General features: G+C 46.3%; 1 protein-coding gene across 4 annotated transcripts in view; it reads right to left on the bottom strand.

Annotated features, from left to right (window-relative positions):
* Nucleotides 1-16,389, bottom strand: part of Ankh (ANKH inorganic pyrophosphate transport regulator) — a 127,873-nt gene that overhangs the window by 44,704 nt on the left and 66,780 nt on the right. For all 4 annotated transcript variants that reach the window (XM_063281148.1, NM_053714.2, XM_063281149.1 and 1 more), the window contains exon 2: nucleotides 7,503-7,719. In XM_063281148.1, coding sequence (XP_063137218.1) covers nucleotides 7,503-7,719 — 217 coding nt within the window. The remainder of the gene's footprint in view (nucleotides 1-7,502; nucleotides 7,720-16,389) is intronic.

Genomic DNA, 16,389 nt, shown 5'->3' with positions numbered 1-16,389 from the left:
ACCACTCTAGCTGCCTCTCGGTAAGTATCAACTTCTAACAACTGCTTTACCAAGGTTGTTCTAGGGCTGGAGAGATGGCTCAGTGGTTAAGAGCACTGACTGCTTCCAGAGGTCCTGAGTTCAAATCCAGCAACTACATGGTGGCTCACAACCATCTGTAATGAGATCTGACACCCTCTTCTGGTGTGTCTGAAGACAGCTACAGTGTGCTTATATGGAATAAATAAATAAATCTTAAAAAAAGATTGTTCTGTGACAAAATTAAACAAAGCTTCTGAAGAGACACAAAAAGGTTTTATGACTGCAAACAGTAGGGGGACACTGGATTGATCTATGAACTGGCCAGAGGCTTTAAACCAGATCAAACAAAGAGAGGAAGGCCCAAAAATTCATAGATCCTACAACCCCAGCCAACTGAAAATGGCCCTTTCTGCAATCAGTGGTTCTCAAACTGGCAGGGCTAACAGTTACTGGCACTTATTGCAAACTATAAAATATTCACTTCAACAAAAAACAGCCTACAGAACACAGTCTCTGGGAACTGAGACCCCGTCCATTTAAGTAAATTATAATACATGCCTTTCCAGGATGTAAAATTCAGAACGCCCATTCTAATTCAAATTCCTAAGGTATCAATGTGTAAAAGTCTCCCCAGGACTATGTATTGACCCTACTGAGTCCTATTTAGGGAGTTTTTTGTAGGAGCTTGTGAGTCCATCCTGGTTTCTAATGTATGCATTGCTTCCAAAGAGTGTGTACTTACTGACTGATAAATTACATTTAAATCTCTTCAACAAATATGTGTTGCATGACTTATTCATATGAGGCACCGTGCCAATCACCCAGCTGTGAAGGGGCAGCTTTCTGCATGAGGGCTGGACACTGATATAGAAAAGACCCCACTGGATTCTGTATTATGCAGTGTTTATCTGGAAAGCCCAGGGATAGGAGGCACACATATGGATAAGGCCGTGGAGAAGAAAGATCCCAGGACCATGCATAATAATATAGACAAGTAAATATTAGGTTATCACATGGGAGTGAAAGCCTCAGTGGTATGACACTTGGCAAAGTGGGACTCACAAGTTACTCTGGATGTTGGCCTCTCACCCAACCGTATGTTTACTGCTGAGTGAAAAATTCAGATAGAACCCAGGTTTTGATAACTATGGATTAAAAACATGGATGAGTCCATCATGCCCCAAGGGAGTGATTGTATAAGTGTCCTAAGTTCCTCTTTACAGCAACACTATGATTTTTCAGTTCCCTTTACCACACACTATATTGTTTATATACACACCCTGTGGCCCTGGGCTGGCCAGCAATGTGTTGCAGTCAATAGGGTGCAAACGGCGTGGTGGTGTAGTGCCTCTGACTCCTGACTTCAGGATGCTTGCGTTTCTACCTGCCACCTGGAGTCCAGCCACAGCCATCTAAAAAAGCCAGGCAATGGGGCAAAGCGACCCGACAAGGACGGATGCACAGTGAGGAAAGGAGTTCAGCAGGACCCACTCTCGGCCACACCTAGAGAGTTCCCTCAGTATTAGTACACCCACATCCTGATTTCAACTGACAGCAGGGGTGTGGACCCAGAAAAGTCCGGAAGGATCACCCGCCCAGCCGTGATCTGGAGAACGAAAGCAAACTTTTGCTCTGTAAGTCACCGAGTTCTGGGTGGCTTTTGTTTTCTGTTCTGTTTGGTCTTGTTTTAAGTTGAAGTCCCAGGAGGTACAGCCTGGGCTCAAACTCACTCTGTAGTGAGGATGTCATTGATCATCTGGTCTCCCTGCATCCACCTCCCAAGTGGTAGGACCACAGGTGTGCAGCATCACATCTGGATGTCAGATCCAGAGCTTTGTGCATGCTTGGCAGTCCTCCACCTGAGCAACATCCCCTGTCCCTGCGGTGGGCTCTCAGATAATAAATGACACTGCTTATTCCTAACGCTCTGACTGATGTGGCTTCCCAGCAAGTCTTCATAAGGTGAGTCTGTGATTCATGAATAATAAGTGGGAAGTCCGAAAAGGTAAGACACAACCAACCTAGAAATCACTAGAGATTATTTTAGTTACCCATGGTAAGAGTCCATGTGTATTCCGTTCCCTGCTGGCTTCCTAGGCTCCTTCAGACCATGAATCTGGCTCCCGCTGGGAACAGACATACTGAAAGCTAAGTCCATAGCAACAGTTCCTCTGTCCGTATGAACGAGGAGGTCAGAAGGCTTACAAAGTCCTTGGAGGTAAAAATAACTGGGGCTCAGCCAACACTACAATATCAGGTCACCGACCTGTCCTCACGACAGGGTGGATATTACCCGCACCCTGACTACCAGGCTTAATTCAAGGATGGTGGTGGTGAACACTGTTTCTGCAGTTTTTAATAAGCGGAGCTTCTGGTGAGTCCAAGGAAGAAGTCACAGCTATGATTAAACTCCAAAGGGATGCTAAGTGGCAGCCACCCAACAAATAGGCTTGAAGTTCCTGCAATTCTAGCTAGAGCCAGGCTGTGGGTGTGTGTGGAGCTGACAGGAACTTGACAGATAAGGAGTCTTCCAGATTTAAAGCCTGCCAAATCTGACACAGTTCCAGCTGTCTACTCTTTCGCTCTGTGGGATGAGGCCTGAGATGGTTAGGTGCCGCTAAGGAAGAACAGGGACCATCTTTCCCTGACGAGCCCCGCTGTTCCTGGGGAACAGCCTATGTGGTTGGTAGAATCTGCTCCAGCTATGTCAGGGAACCGGACACGCATGTGCAGAATCGTCAGGGATGAAAACAACAAGTGTGGTACTCAAGGAAGAAGACGATGTTTTAGCTACTGCACATGCAATGAGAAGAACCCGCGACAGGTTCCTCCCTTTACTGGGACAAGAACAATTAATAACAGATGGTGCCACAAGAGTGTCTGGGGACCACAGTCTTCTAGCCACTAACTGGTACACAGAGATCAGGTTGAGGAGCCTATGGTGCCAGCTTTTCAGATATGGACATGGTTAAACCTGAAGCCCCTCTGAGGGAAGATGATCCCCGGGGGCTGGCAGATCACTAGCACCCGTACTCCAAATACTGCCATGTTCCAGGTCACTCAGCTGACAGTCACACTGGTTGTTACAGTCTCTGCAGTCTCTGGAAACATCACCGAGTGACACACAGTATTAAAAAACAAAAACAAAAAAAACCCAACAAAATAAACTTAGAGACCTGACTAAACAAGGTATCAGTTCACATCATGGACATAATACATAGCTACAAAACGCAGCTGATTTTTCTAAATTTGAAATAAGATTTTTGGAGACTGTGAGGTTTCAAAGATGCACATTTAGAACCTAGCAACCTCTGTTGGTTAAAGCTACACTTAACACACACAAACACCAGAGTAAACACGGATAGTCTTGGGGAGTCACAAAGGAGCCGGGGGTGATAGAGACATATGGGGTATTGGGCACCCCATCACACTTCCCTCAATGGCGTCCTCTCTCTTCACTGCTCTTCCCTGATGCCTGACCATCTCCCAACTCTCTCTGACTCTCTTTGGTTTCCATGTGTCCACTGGATCTCTCCCCAGGCTCAGGTTCTAGGCTCCTCTCCCTTGTTACCTGATCTGGCTCTAACGCCTGTCAGCCACCCCCTACCTGTTACATTCAGGTCTAGACTCAGTTTGCCCCATTTCCTCTGTTTTGTAAACACATGGCTATGACCACTTTCTCTTCATTTCCTTTACAAGCCCTTTGTGCTATTGCTTCCAGAAATCTGCTTATACCAGAACTCTAGAAATGGACACTGACATCACACACACGCACACACGCACACACACACACACACACACACACACACACACACACACACACACACGCTTTCCCACTGGCTACACCTACTTAGGGCAGGGTACAGCTGGCCATTGTGTCTTTAGTACACATTTCCTTGTAGTTATTTCGGGTTCTGGAATGCCAGTATGATCTACTCAGTACACATTCCATTAGGTACGGAGAGAGGTGGGACTGGGTCGTGAAACAATGGTAAGTCTAACTCTCATTCTTCTGCAGTCCCAGGAGTATAATTTATGGAATAATATCTCACCATGCAAAGAGGAAGACAGATACCAGTTACACAAAACAGTGCATTGCGCACAGGTAGAATGACCCACATTCCATTCTTAACACTGCCACATAGGAAAATGGATGACTCCGCCAGTGAGAACATCCATTTAGTGTAAAGGAGGCCTCGTGCTGGGGGTGGTGATGTCTTAAAGAGTGAAACCAACTCATAAAGAGCAAAGTGAAAAGGAACCATGAATTTGGCCATTAACTGAAAAGAGGGCAGAAAGGTATGGCAGGGCTGAAACTGAATCAAAGCTACACAGAAATAGTAGATATTAATAGACAAGAAAAGTGACTACCGGGAACTTAGATACAGCCAGCCAGCCCTCCCTCCCACCCCACCCCTTTCTCTTTCGGTAGTACTAGGGATTGAATTTAGCACCACACAAATGCTAGGCAAATGCTCTACTACTGGGCTAAATCCCAGGTTTAGTGACATGTTCGAGGAAACGCTCAAATTCTCAACTCCATTTTATATAGACAAATGAAGAAAAATGTAGAAAAAGTTATTTTCTAATAAATTCATCCCTTTAGAGACAGTCTATGAGAACTTCCCAGGCCCAACCTCAAAAGAAGGGACCCCTCCTGCTTGGTGCTTTTGGATGGCTTTATAAACACACACACACACACACACACACACACACACACACACACACACAGCTACAGACAGTGCCTTGCTGCTTCACAGACATGAACCCTTGAATTGGGATCCCCCATTAACATGTAAAAAGCTGTGTGGCACTGTACATCGATAGCACCAGTTGGGGAGGAGGAGTCAAAAAGATCCATGGAGCTTGCTGGCCTGCCAGACCTCACAGATCGGTGACCAAGGTTCAGCGGGAACTCCTATGTCCACATAAACAGAAAAGCAAACAAGCAAACAGTGTCAGGTGGAACAAAGGAAGATACCGCATGCTGACCTCTGGCTCCATGCACACAAATGCGTGTGCATGCGTGCACTCAAGCACACACATACAATGTGCATGTGGACACACACACACAAACATACAAAATAAAATGGGACTTGAGAGAGGTAGGTTCATTAGAGAAGAAACAACACGTAAAGAAACAAGCAGAACAGTTTTGAGAAAACAGTGTACAGAGAAATTGCATTTATGCCTGGACCTCTGCTGCAAATCTCTACTCCAGCATTAAGCCCAATGCACCGGGGCATGTGGCGCTCTCGCTGACATGTTGTACCCAGGGGAATGTATACGGTCAGAACAGACGCTCCCTCAGTGTTGGCCCCTGGCACGGATGACTAGGAAGGCTTGGGGATCACACCATGGCTTCCTCATTCAAACTGAGCTGACTATTTGAGGTTCTCACATCTCTGTCTGAGCTCCCTGTCATAAGCCTAGCTGAGGGATGACTGGTTACAGCCTCACTAAGAGGTGAGAGCTGGCTTTGTGTCCTCTACAACTGCAGGATACTGAGAGCAGAAAACCGTACAGGCGGGGATGGTCGCTGATGTGGGAAACAGTAACTCGTGGGCTGGGCGGGCAGAGGGAGAGCCGTGGTCCAGAACACGGAGGACAAGGAGACTGGGCAAGAGCTCACAGACTCGGAAAGAAGAACAAGGAAAGAAGATGCACAAAGATATGTGATGTACAAGGGCAGACACGGGACAGACCAACGCTCGGTTGCCAGTGAGGCAACGGAGGGAAAATCCCAAGAATTTCAAAGTAGGCGTTCAAAACCAACTGCTGTGTACTTCCCTGGAAAGTGGGAAAAGTGTTTGCTTGATTGAAAGAACAGAAGTATTAGCTCTAAAAATAGGTCAAGTGTAATAAAATAATTATTTTGTGTAAGGGGGATAAAGAAAGAGCACTTCTGATTTAAATTTAAGATCTTACCATTTTCAAATTTCCATTTTTAACATGGGGAAACCAATGGGCTGGGGCTATACCTCAGTCAGGAGGATGCTTGCCTGCCATGCTTGTACCTCTGTGGTTCAGCCCCATTGCTGCATAACCTGGTGGTACAGGCCTGTAACACCACAGACAGCTCAGAAGGGTAAGACCAGAAGTTCAAGGTTAATCTCTGCTATGGAACAGGTCAGAGGTGCTGTGTATTCCTGAGATCCTCTCTCGAGAATACAATGCAATACAAGACAATGGTAAATCTTAGACTCAACGTTTTCCTTATGGCTACCATTAACAGTCTGCTCGGCTTTTCTCTTCCCTGGTAGTCTCATCCAACTGAGGCCGAAACAGGGAAAGCTGGATTTATTTAGTGCACAAATAAAAAGACTGAGAGCAAAAAGAAATCACTCTACTTGTTTAGACAGGACCCTTGTTTTACAATGTATGGCATTTCTCAGTATATATTCTCTCATTGGAAATGACCCAGAGGCAGCAGCAGAAACGTTTTCTCCAAACACTCACCCTGAGGGCATAAGTGGATAGAAAGAAAGGCGCTGCCTGCCACTCCCTGAGTCCTTAAGCACAACTGAAATAGTCATTTCAGGGCCCAGCTGGGTACACCATCAGCCAGCCTCTCTCCTCTGCACTGCTCTTACAACAAAATCCTCTGCCGTCTTAGAAAGGAAAACCATGAAGGCCTTTCCCCTGTTGACTTTCCGATTTACAATTACGTGAGTAAACATGGGCTTTCTGCGAATGAATACACCGTAAGTGGTTTGGGTTAATCCTCTGGCTCCTTTACTTTGTGACATTCATCCTTCTCATACAACCGGCAACCATTTAAGGCACACAATGGGCTTAGGAAGCAACACTCGCACACGAAGTGCTTTGGGCAACCGGCTTCCGTAGCTGTGCCCTGCACATTTTATGCCAGTTAGACAAAGCTATTTTAAAGTTGGGATACTCTGAAACTGCACCCCATGAAGCTGTAGAACCACCCAGAAGGCAGCAGAGGAGGCTCCACCCACGTACAACAAGCTTTTCCGGGGTCTTCAGAAACCGGTACACAACTGCTGTATTAGGATCTAGCTTTCTTGTTCCACAGACAGGTTTTTAGTCATGCTTTTGAATAAAGGAGCACATAGGAACCCTGGAGCAAATTAATTTCAAAACCTGCCATTGACTGGCTCTCAATACTGAGAAGCATGAGTTCAAAGTAACAGCCACCATACCTTTGTTCTCTTGCTAATAATTTGGGCGTGTCTGCTATCTTGTTCACCTCCTAGGCACAGCCACCTATTGATAAAACCACTCACTCTCTCACCCAGGGCATCTGAGGCACAAAACTGCAGCATCTCAGAAAGAAAATGTTTGGAAATGCCACTGATCTAGGAGCGCAGACTCCACTCCTCCTTCTGTCTGAAATTTTCATGAGGAAGGTTTAATAATTACTAAGGAAGCCACTTAGCCTGTAACTGTATTTAAAGCAGTTTAGAAGAAAATGAAATGACCAAAGCGAAACGCTCAGATGGCAGGAGCCTTACCTATCAGGGTGTGGAAGACTGCAGCAATGGCACCGGCCACCACCATGCACAGGACAGCTTTGGCCCTGTCTCTCTTGCTGTTCACAAACACCAGGCCCACATTCTTGAAGTCACTCATGGGTCCCGTGAAGAACTTCATCAGAGAATACGCCAGCCCATAGCTGGCCAGCATCTCTACTGCATCTTCCTTGACTGCAGCAATGCCCCGGTTCAAGGCCTGGGAGGGAGAGAAGAGCCAACGTAAGCATGAGACACAGCACCACATCTCTGCAGAGACCCACCACCAACATGGGGCTTGGTGGATGTGCTTCCCAGGGAAATGATGGGCAGTGTGCAGTGAACCAACTCCTGAGTTTGCAGAAAAACTGGCTTTCTGGTTTTGTCCACCTGCGAGGTGATACCTGCCCACTGGGGAAAGTAATCGACCCAACAAGTGTTTGCTAGTGTCGAAAGATAGGTCTAAGGAGTATCATTTCAATGGTGATGTTTTGAAACTCCTAGCCTGGTGTAGTAACTCATGCCTGTAATCCCAACACACTGGAGGTTTTTGAGTTCTAGTCCAGCCTGGGCTACTTTGCTCATATTCTCTTCCGCATGCCCCCTTGACCCCTTTTCTCTGGTCCTCGTCCTCCTCCTGTCACGTGTGTGTGTGTAGTCACATCTGAATCCTCATAAGAGAAGCATGCAGCATATAATATGCTATCCTTCCTCTCTCTATCAATCACCCTCTCTTGTTCCCTGCTATCCCTCCCTTCTCACAACAGTTACCTGTTTTTGACAATAGACTTGACTGTTAGGGCAGTTTGAAGTTCTTGGAAAGATGAGTGAAAAACGACAGTGTCCTCCTTGTCCCCGTGCCCCATAAGCCCAGCGACTCCCCAACCATCAGCATCCTGGCCCAGAGAGGAACACTGGCTATAAGAGGCGCCCTGTATTGACACATGGCCAACAAGCAACTGTAGTCAACATGAGGAGTCATGCTCTGTGTCCTGATGACATCCATCTGCCACCACAGAGTCATCCTTTAAAATAATGACACCCTAAAGCTTCTACCCGTGTGCCCATGCTTCCAACAGACAGACGCACAGACATATTCATAAAAGCCATGTTCAGTCCGCTGGCTCAAAACAGAAGTGCATTCTCCCTGTCTGCCCCTACTGAACAGATAGTGGCTCATAATCTTCTCCATAAACAGTTGTGGCACAGCCTAAGTACCACTTTGTAATACTCTTTAAAGATGACGTCAGAGCACCAAGTGAACCAACAAGTTTGTCAAAGAAGAAAAAGCCAACCAAATCCAAGATGGCTCCTCAAACATATAATATTTAAGAATTGCCATACTAAATGCGAACAAAGCAACTCATTCAATGTTTCACTGGCTCTGAGGCTGTGAATTGTAAAGTATGCTATTTAATTTATGTTCCACTAAGCAGGGATGAGACCCTTCCAGTTATGATTGGACGTCAACTGCTTATGAAATGTATTCAGACCGCAGCCATGCTATGGTGGGTATGTGTGTGCATTCGCACAGGGGAGCACATGCTGGGGCATTTCCTCAGTCTCTAATAACACACACTATCTGTTTAGGCTTCGCAGGAGGACAGACGAAATGAGCAAGACTCCCGGGCTTCAATTCCTCACCACACTGCTTCATCATCATTACTAGGGATGCTGTTGAGGCAGGGGGTGAACACTTAGGGAGCAAATCATTCAAGTAAGGCACTATTGGGAGGTGGGAGATGCATTTGCAGGGAAATGCCACATTGTGAAAACAATTTCAGAAAACCTTAGAATAAGAATGGATGACAACTGTAAGAATTGATTCTTCTGCTGCCAAAGCTGGAATTATAAAGATAGCTTTTTTTAAGTCTTCTTCTTTTTTTTTTTTTTCTTTTTTTCAGAGCTGGGGACCGAACCCAGGGCCTTGCGCTTCCTAGGCAAGCGCCCTACCACTGAGCTAAATTCCCAACCCCATAAAGATAGCTTTTGATGACTGTCCTTCAAATTCATTTCTTTTTCCTTGTACTTGAACTTTCCTGAAAGAACTGTTTGTACAACAGTGATAACTTTTTTTTTAATGAAACAAACTTTTCCTTCTGTCAAAATGAATCAAATACCATCACACCACAGAGCAAACTAAAAACCAAGAGATGGACTCTCTGGTAAGGAACCTTGTGTTTGATACACGGGCTATTGCTGGGCTTCAAAGCTGACCAACTTGATCACCTACCCAGTTGGTTCAGGACGAATCCAAGGTGGATATTGATGGTGCCCATCAGGTCTCATAGATCCCCAGGTGGCAGGAACCCAAGAACAGACAGGCACTGGTTATGAGGACCCGCACCCTGTTTCCACGGTCACTCCTGGTACAGTTCCCCACAGGGCCTGGAAGCAGACTCCAGCAGACTCCAGTCCTTGCTTCCTCTCCCCAGCACGCTATTCTGCTTGCTCCACCACTTCAGAAAGCGTACGCTCAACAATTCAGTGTGCAAAAATCCGTTCATTCAGGTCTTACACCACTAAAGTCAACTTGGAACAGTTTTGAATAGCTTTTTTAGCCTCCCAGAGCCTGTACAATCCAATGTCACACCACAGAACGCCTGCTCAGGTCTCATAATTGGCATAGTTGAAACCTCCCCCATCCAGCTTTCCTCAAGTCTATTATTTTGAACTTTTAAATGTGTTTTTTAAAACACATGTATTTATTTATGTATGTATGTGTGTACACATGATAGTTTATGTATGTGTGTACACATGATAGTTATCTATTTAGATAGATAGAGGTAAGAGGGCATACTGCAGAAGTGAAAGGACTGAACCACACTTCTTAGGTGGGGTAGCAACACCTTGTCCTGCTGGGCCATCTCACCAGCCCGTGAACTGCCTGTTTCTAGAGCATAAAAATGTGTTAAAATTTAAATGACCTTATCTAGCACAAGTTTCAAGCACACTTAGCAGTATACCTATATAATGAAGGAACAGACGATCCACGTGTTTTCTCAACAAACATTAGGTCTTTTTGTTAAAAAAACAAGCAACAATCAGAACCCATCAGCCATGGCTGCACTTTACATTCCCACCAGCGCTTCCGATGTGAGTCTTAAACCTACAGCTGCAGCAGGCAGGAAGAAGGGCATAGCAGGGCATAGCTCACGACAGCTGTCAGCAAGGTCGAGTGTCAGTAAGGCCAACGACTATGGCGTGTTGAGGGAAGAGCACGGGGTTTGCACAGGCAGACTTCAGCCAGAATCTGCCTCTATTACTTAACTGCTGAGTGGGTTACCCGGAAGAGAGAGAGGCAGGATGTGCTCAGAGCACCAGGCAGTTAGTACACTAGAAGGGACACTGAGGCGAGGACTTGTAATTATGAGATGCTGTTGCCTGTGAGACGTCCTACTGATCTAATGTTGATGGTGAGGGGGTTAAATGCTTCGTTGAAACAAAACGTATCCTGATCCTAATATGAAAAATGCACAAAAAGTTCAGACTTAAGAACATGAGCTATGTTAATATTTCGGTGCTTTTTACTCCCGTTTGTAGCGATTTCTTCCAATCTGTTCAGTTTATTAACTTCATGATTTTATCGATCATGGAAACACTGCTGTGACAGCTCAGTCATTCCATGGACTTTGTTGTACAGGCTTTAGCCTTTGCTACTCTTTACCCATCTGTAATAAGATTATTTTGTTTCACTTTATGGCTTTGTTTGCACACTGGACTTTTTACTTAATCTTCCTCACTCTTGTGAGAGCTGGATCAAAATGAACTGTTCCCCTGAACAGTTTACATTTCTCCAAACCCACATACGGGACACACTATCCATCTCCATCTATTTGTGATGGCTTCTTACCATCCTTAGGCTTCAACATGTCCTGCAGACACCTGCTGTCTGTACATCTGTCTCCACCCCTCCTCCTCTATCGTTCCTTTCCAACAGGTGTACGCTCACTTGGCCTCTGTCTCCCTGAGCTCTGGGGAGCAAAGATCTGCATTTACTGCTTTGTCCCCAGAACCACAGCTTGGCAGGGTACCATGCACAGCAGAAGGATGGCCAGACTGGAGAATGAGCTAACTGTGTATGAAGTGTAAACATCCACTGAGTTGTGAACTGAAGAAAACCATTATGCCCGTGAGCTGAGCAGCCCTAGGAGGAACTCATCTAGAGAGGCCGAGGAACCTCATAAGGTAGTCATGCAGGTGACCCCAGGAGGAGGAGCCATCTGGATGAGGAGCATCAGGAAGGCTGAGTTCTTGGGGGAGGGGGCAAGGAGCTCTGAGGAGCAAAGAGCAGACAAGGAGGGTTGACAAGAGCAGATCACCCCAGATAGGTGGAAGAAGGTAGTTCTATGACAGGAGCAGCCTAGAGGGAGAAGGGCACAAACAGACCAAGACCTCTGACTAGAGGTGGCGGTGTGGAAATGTAAGGTAGTGCGGCCAGATAGAAGCACATAGTTTGGAGGCAGGGCATGGTCTTGAACCTGGGTGTGAGGCGAAGGGGAAAACAGATGACCGATGAGGTTCATGGTTGGAGTCACTGTTGAGCGGTGCGGTGCTCACTGAGATGGGGACAGTGGCTAAAGGAATTGGCTGAGTGGCAACAGCAGTTAAAGCTAGTAGACTGTGTGAGCTCCTCTGGGAAGGCTATAGATAGAAAGGAAGGGAAAGCCAAGATTCCTCCCTGTATGTCTATGGGGATAAAAACCAAAGCCTGCCAAGGGCTCGAAGGCCTGGGTCCTGCTGGCAGGTGAACAGGCTGCAATGCAGAGTGAGGGTAGGTCAGAGGCTTCTGGCAACGCTGCTTGGAACCCAGCGATATCTCAATCCAAGTCCAGAAGAGGCTGCTGCGGCCTTGAAATCCAGCTCAAAAAGTACCTAGGAGTCATCGGGATGGACGAGGCGTTCATGAAGACAGAATTAAGGTTCACCTGCTGGTTCCTAAACCTTCCCAGTTTCCCAAAGCAAAGGCACTTCAGCTTAGACTGCAGCCAGACCTAACGGTTCCCTGATACATGTAAAGGTGACACTGCTCTTTGTTCACAGTTCAGCCCTCGCCCCACTCGGAGCAGCCCTGGTCTTCCCTCATACTTCAGGCCCCAGCAACAGAGTGGAGCATGACCTACAGGCTTAGCAGCTTCTCAGAAACACTGGTGGGCTACAGGCACTTTCGTGTCTCCTACCATCGTCCAGACTCATGGCTGCCTATGTGCTGTTTTGCTTTGATACACCAAGTATGCCAAACCATGGGACATTTATTAAAAAGTAAAAACTCCTACCTCCCCATCACACCCCTGGGGAAATGCCTATAAAATCTCACAGGTCTGAGCAGACCTCTCGAGGATGAACTGTCTAGGACAGGAAATCCTAAAGTCCCAACATTGTTAACTTGGGATCTGGAGATCAGACATGTCTGCTAAGCTGCAGACAGCAATCCTTCAGGACAAGTCACCCACTCTCTCAAGCCTGCTGTCCTTCCACACCCACAACAGCTCAGGCAGTTCTTAACCCCGAGAAGTCGTCTGCAAATACCTCTGGGACTTAATGCTTGGCCATCCAGTCTACTCTTAATCGGGCGCCTGCAAACCTCAACCTGGAGAACTTCTGGAACCTACTACAGAACACAACGTGCTGCTTTGACAGCCTCAGCCTCCGTGGGGCTGAGCAGCTTGGCCATTTTCAATCCCACCTATGGGAGTCCCCACTCACTTTAGAAGGACCCAACCTCCAGTTCTTCTGTAATAAGGTCATCAGGTGAGACTAAACTTCTGACTGCTTGTTCCCTGACACAAGAGAACTGAACAAAACACTCGTGTCACTGGCCTTTCCTCACCATCCCACTGCTGTTACAATATAAAGGCCAGCCTCATCAGGTAGGTCAGGGGATATCTACCCAGGGCCTGGCTTGGATATCCTCTAAACTTCTGTGCAGCCTTGTTCATACCCACAGCTTTCCTCTCCTGTTTGACCTGGCTTCTCCCTATCAAAGTTTATATGTAAACATCTGAAAAAGAGACCTCTTGACTCTGTATTAGATACCCTCGTTTCTCCACTCCTCTCCTTCCTGCTCTGCCACGCTCTATACACAGCCCGGGTCCCACAGCTGCACAGACAATGTGCGCTGTGCTCACCTTGAAGCACAGTCTGACTGGGCTTATTTGCTATCGGTTTTCTTGCACATTCTTAATACCCTGAATGTCTGAATATAAAACAGGAACAAAGATTAAAGCTCTATATATGATCTCATACATGACCATTAATGGGTAAAATCCTAGCTTTGGGCATGTTTTTATAGGTTACAAAGGAAAAAACCAATAACAATTCTTGGTAGATTTATATGGGCTTAAAATATGCAATGTGATGGCAGGTAGATGGCCATGTCCTTGTGGTTCTGATATTCTCTGAGTAGACAGACAGGGTGTCCCCCGATAGTTCTGCCCCATCACACTCTTGCTCCACAGACTAGCTGGCTCTCAACTGCAGTCACAGGGACACAAATAGAATGCAGCACTGGGCCACATGATCAGCCTCCTAAGTGTAAAGCTCAGAAGCCAGTTTTCTCCAACTCCCCTCCCCCCCTTTCATTTGCTTTGGAAGGCTCTGGAAAACAGGGCAAAGTATTCCCTGACAGAGTCAAATCAGGCTGAGGAATTTAGTTATTTAAGAAAACCAAGCTTGGAGGATAAGACCTAGAGCAAACGGGAGAGCTGGCTGACAGCTGGATTGCTGGGCTGGTAGTCTGGGGTGGAGGTACAAGGTTCACCCAGTACACAGGAGACCTTGGTTCAACCCCTAGAACAGCAGACAGACCAACAAAAATAGAAGGCGAGTGTGCCATTGTGGATCTCCAAGTTCTGACGATGGGATGGGGGAGGGGACAGGGTACTCGAGAGGGATGGCTGCGAGTACCTAGAGCTCGGGGCTCAGACTGCCCTGAAGTCCAGGGTCTTATTGGAAAAATCAGCTTACTGTTCATTCAGAAATGGCTTTTAAAATTCTTCTACAAGGCTTCCAGTTGAGGTTTGATATTCAATGCTAAAAGCTTCATTTATTTTTTTTTTATGTATTTTTTTTTCAGTACGATGCGCCTCCATTTGTCTCGCCTTGGATTAGAGCAAGTAGTGGGGCTTACAGGCTAGACAGTCATCTGTTTTGGGTGGAGATAGCCCAGCCTGTTTTCTAAGCCCTTTGATAAAAGATGGTTCCTCTCTCTAAAGCTGCAGGGTGGTCTGTCTCCCCACCCCCACCTCCGTGACATCATGAAACTGTTTAAGCGTAGTTTAAGAATCTTTCCTGAATTCAACATCTTCAGGAAGGTGATATTTGCATAGGGCACAGCATGGCTAGGCACAGCCACCTGTGGGATCAGCTTCTTCTAATTACTGGGATGGCCAGCCATTTGGGATGGTAAGTCTTCCCCAGGAGCCTGGGTTCCTGTATCCTGTAATTTTCCACTGTTATTGTTCTGTTTGTCTGTATTTTAAAAAGTGGTTTGGGTTAAATTGGATCATTTGTCTCCCCAGTAGTTTTCCAGATTCATTTTATTTTCTCAAGGATCTATACAGCTCTGTCTAGCTGGAGTTCCAGCCAAGAGCTTGACACCCACACATGAGGCTGTGGTTTGAAGGGGACAGTGGGCAAATGAGCCTAGTCTCTTCAGCAGCCAAGAGGGCTGTGCTCTGTATGGCCATACTTAGTACTTGCTGAGAACCCTGAGATGACATGGTCCAGACAAAAGGCGACACTGATGTCACTGCCCTTTGTGACCCATAGAGAAGAGCTTACAAAAAACAGAGTCCAATTTGAGAGGCAAAAGCCGGCAGATGCCTCTAAGTCCCTGGTCTATACAGCAAGTTCCAGGCTAGTTATAGCTATACAGCGAGAGCCTGCTTCAAAAATATAAATTAATGAGTGAATAGATGGGTAGATAGATAGACAGACAGATGCTAACCACAGACGAGGTACAGTGAAGTGTGATCTAACTCAGTGTGCTCCTGTCTATGTTCCCATAGGTCTGGGGTAATAAAAAGCACTTTTAAAAATGACCCTGTTAATATGAAAACACGATGGGACATATTTTAGGGTCTCAGAACTCTTTCCAGCTCTCCCGATCCTTTATTTAGATAAGAAGATCATCCGCTCAGCCGTATTTAACAGGGAAGTTTTGACAATGGAGTATTACTAAGACAGTTCTAGTGCTAGCTGTTTGCATGCCTACAGTCCCGGCCCCTGGCAGGTGGGAGACAGATGATCAAGAGGAGCCCAAGGCTATCCTCCAGCTACACGTTTATCTAAAAAAAAGAAGAAAAAAGAAAAAAAATCAGAAAAGAAAAAAATGGAAAATTCTAGGGTCCTTTTATAAAACACCAAAGGTTTCTTGTGCTCTTAAAAAACAAATCTTATTTTTTTTTCACCATGGTGTCACATGTTTATTGAAACATTCTTATATCCCTGCAGCTTTTTACATTATTCAGACACATTCCTGGTTAATATGTCAACAAGATACTCATTCATGCCAGATCTAAACAGTAGGAGGGCGGGGTCACTGTTCGGTTGGTAAAGCACCATGAGGGCCTACATAGCCCTAACATCTGAGCAAAACCTGCTGGTTGGGCGTGCACCTTTAATTCCAGGCTAGGGAGGAAGACCAAGGAGGGTCCTTGGGGATCGCCCATCAGCCAGGATATAGCCTATTGTCGAGCTTGGGTTCCTTGAAAGAAAGCTCTTGTGTGGAGCCCACGGCGCTCTAGTATCCTAAAAGTTACAGGGAGAAGCAAAGAGTGTAGACAGAACTGGAGGCCTGCGTGGTATTGACACCTTGCCCAAAGGTCGTAAGGCATGGGAGGTCAGAGGTTGTCCTAGGGAGAACGTATTGCTGCTATGTCGTCAAGGT

The sequence above is a fragment of the Rattus norvegicus genome, chromosome 2 (assembly GCF_036323735.1).
Source record: "Rattus norvegicus strain BN/NHsdMcwi chromosome 2, GRCr8, whole genome shotgun sequence".
In the NCBI taxonomy this organism is placed as follows: domain Eukaryota; kingdom Metazoa; phylum Chordata; class Mammalia; order Rodentia; family Muridae; genus Rattus; species Rattus norvegicus.
The sequence above is the reverse complement of the archived record's forward strand: the minus strand, read 5'-3'. Positions and strand labels throughout refer to the sequence as shown.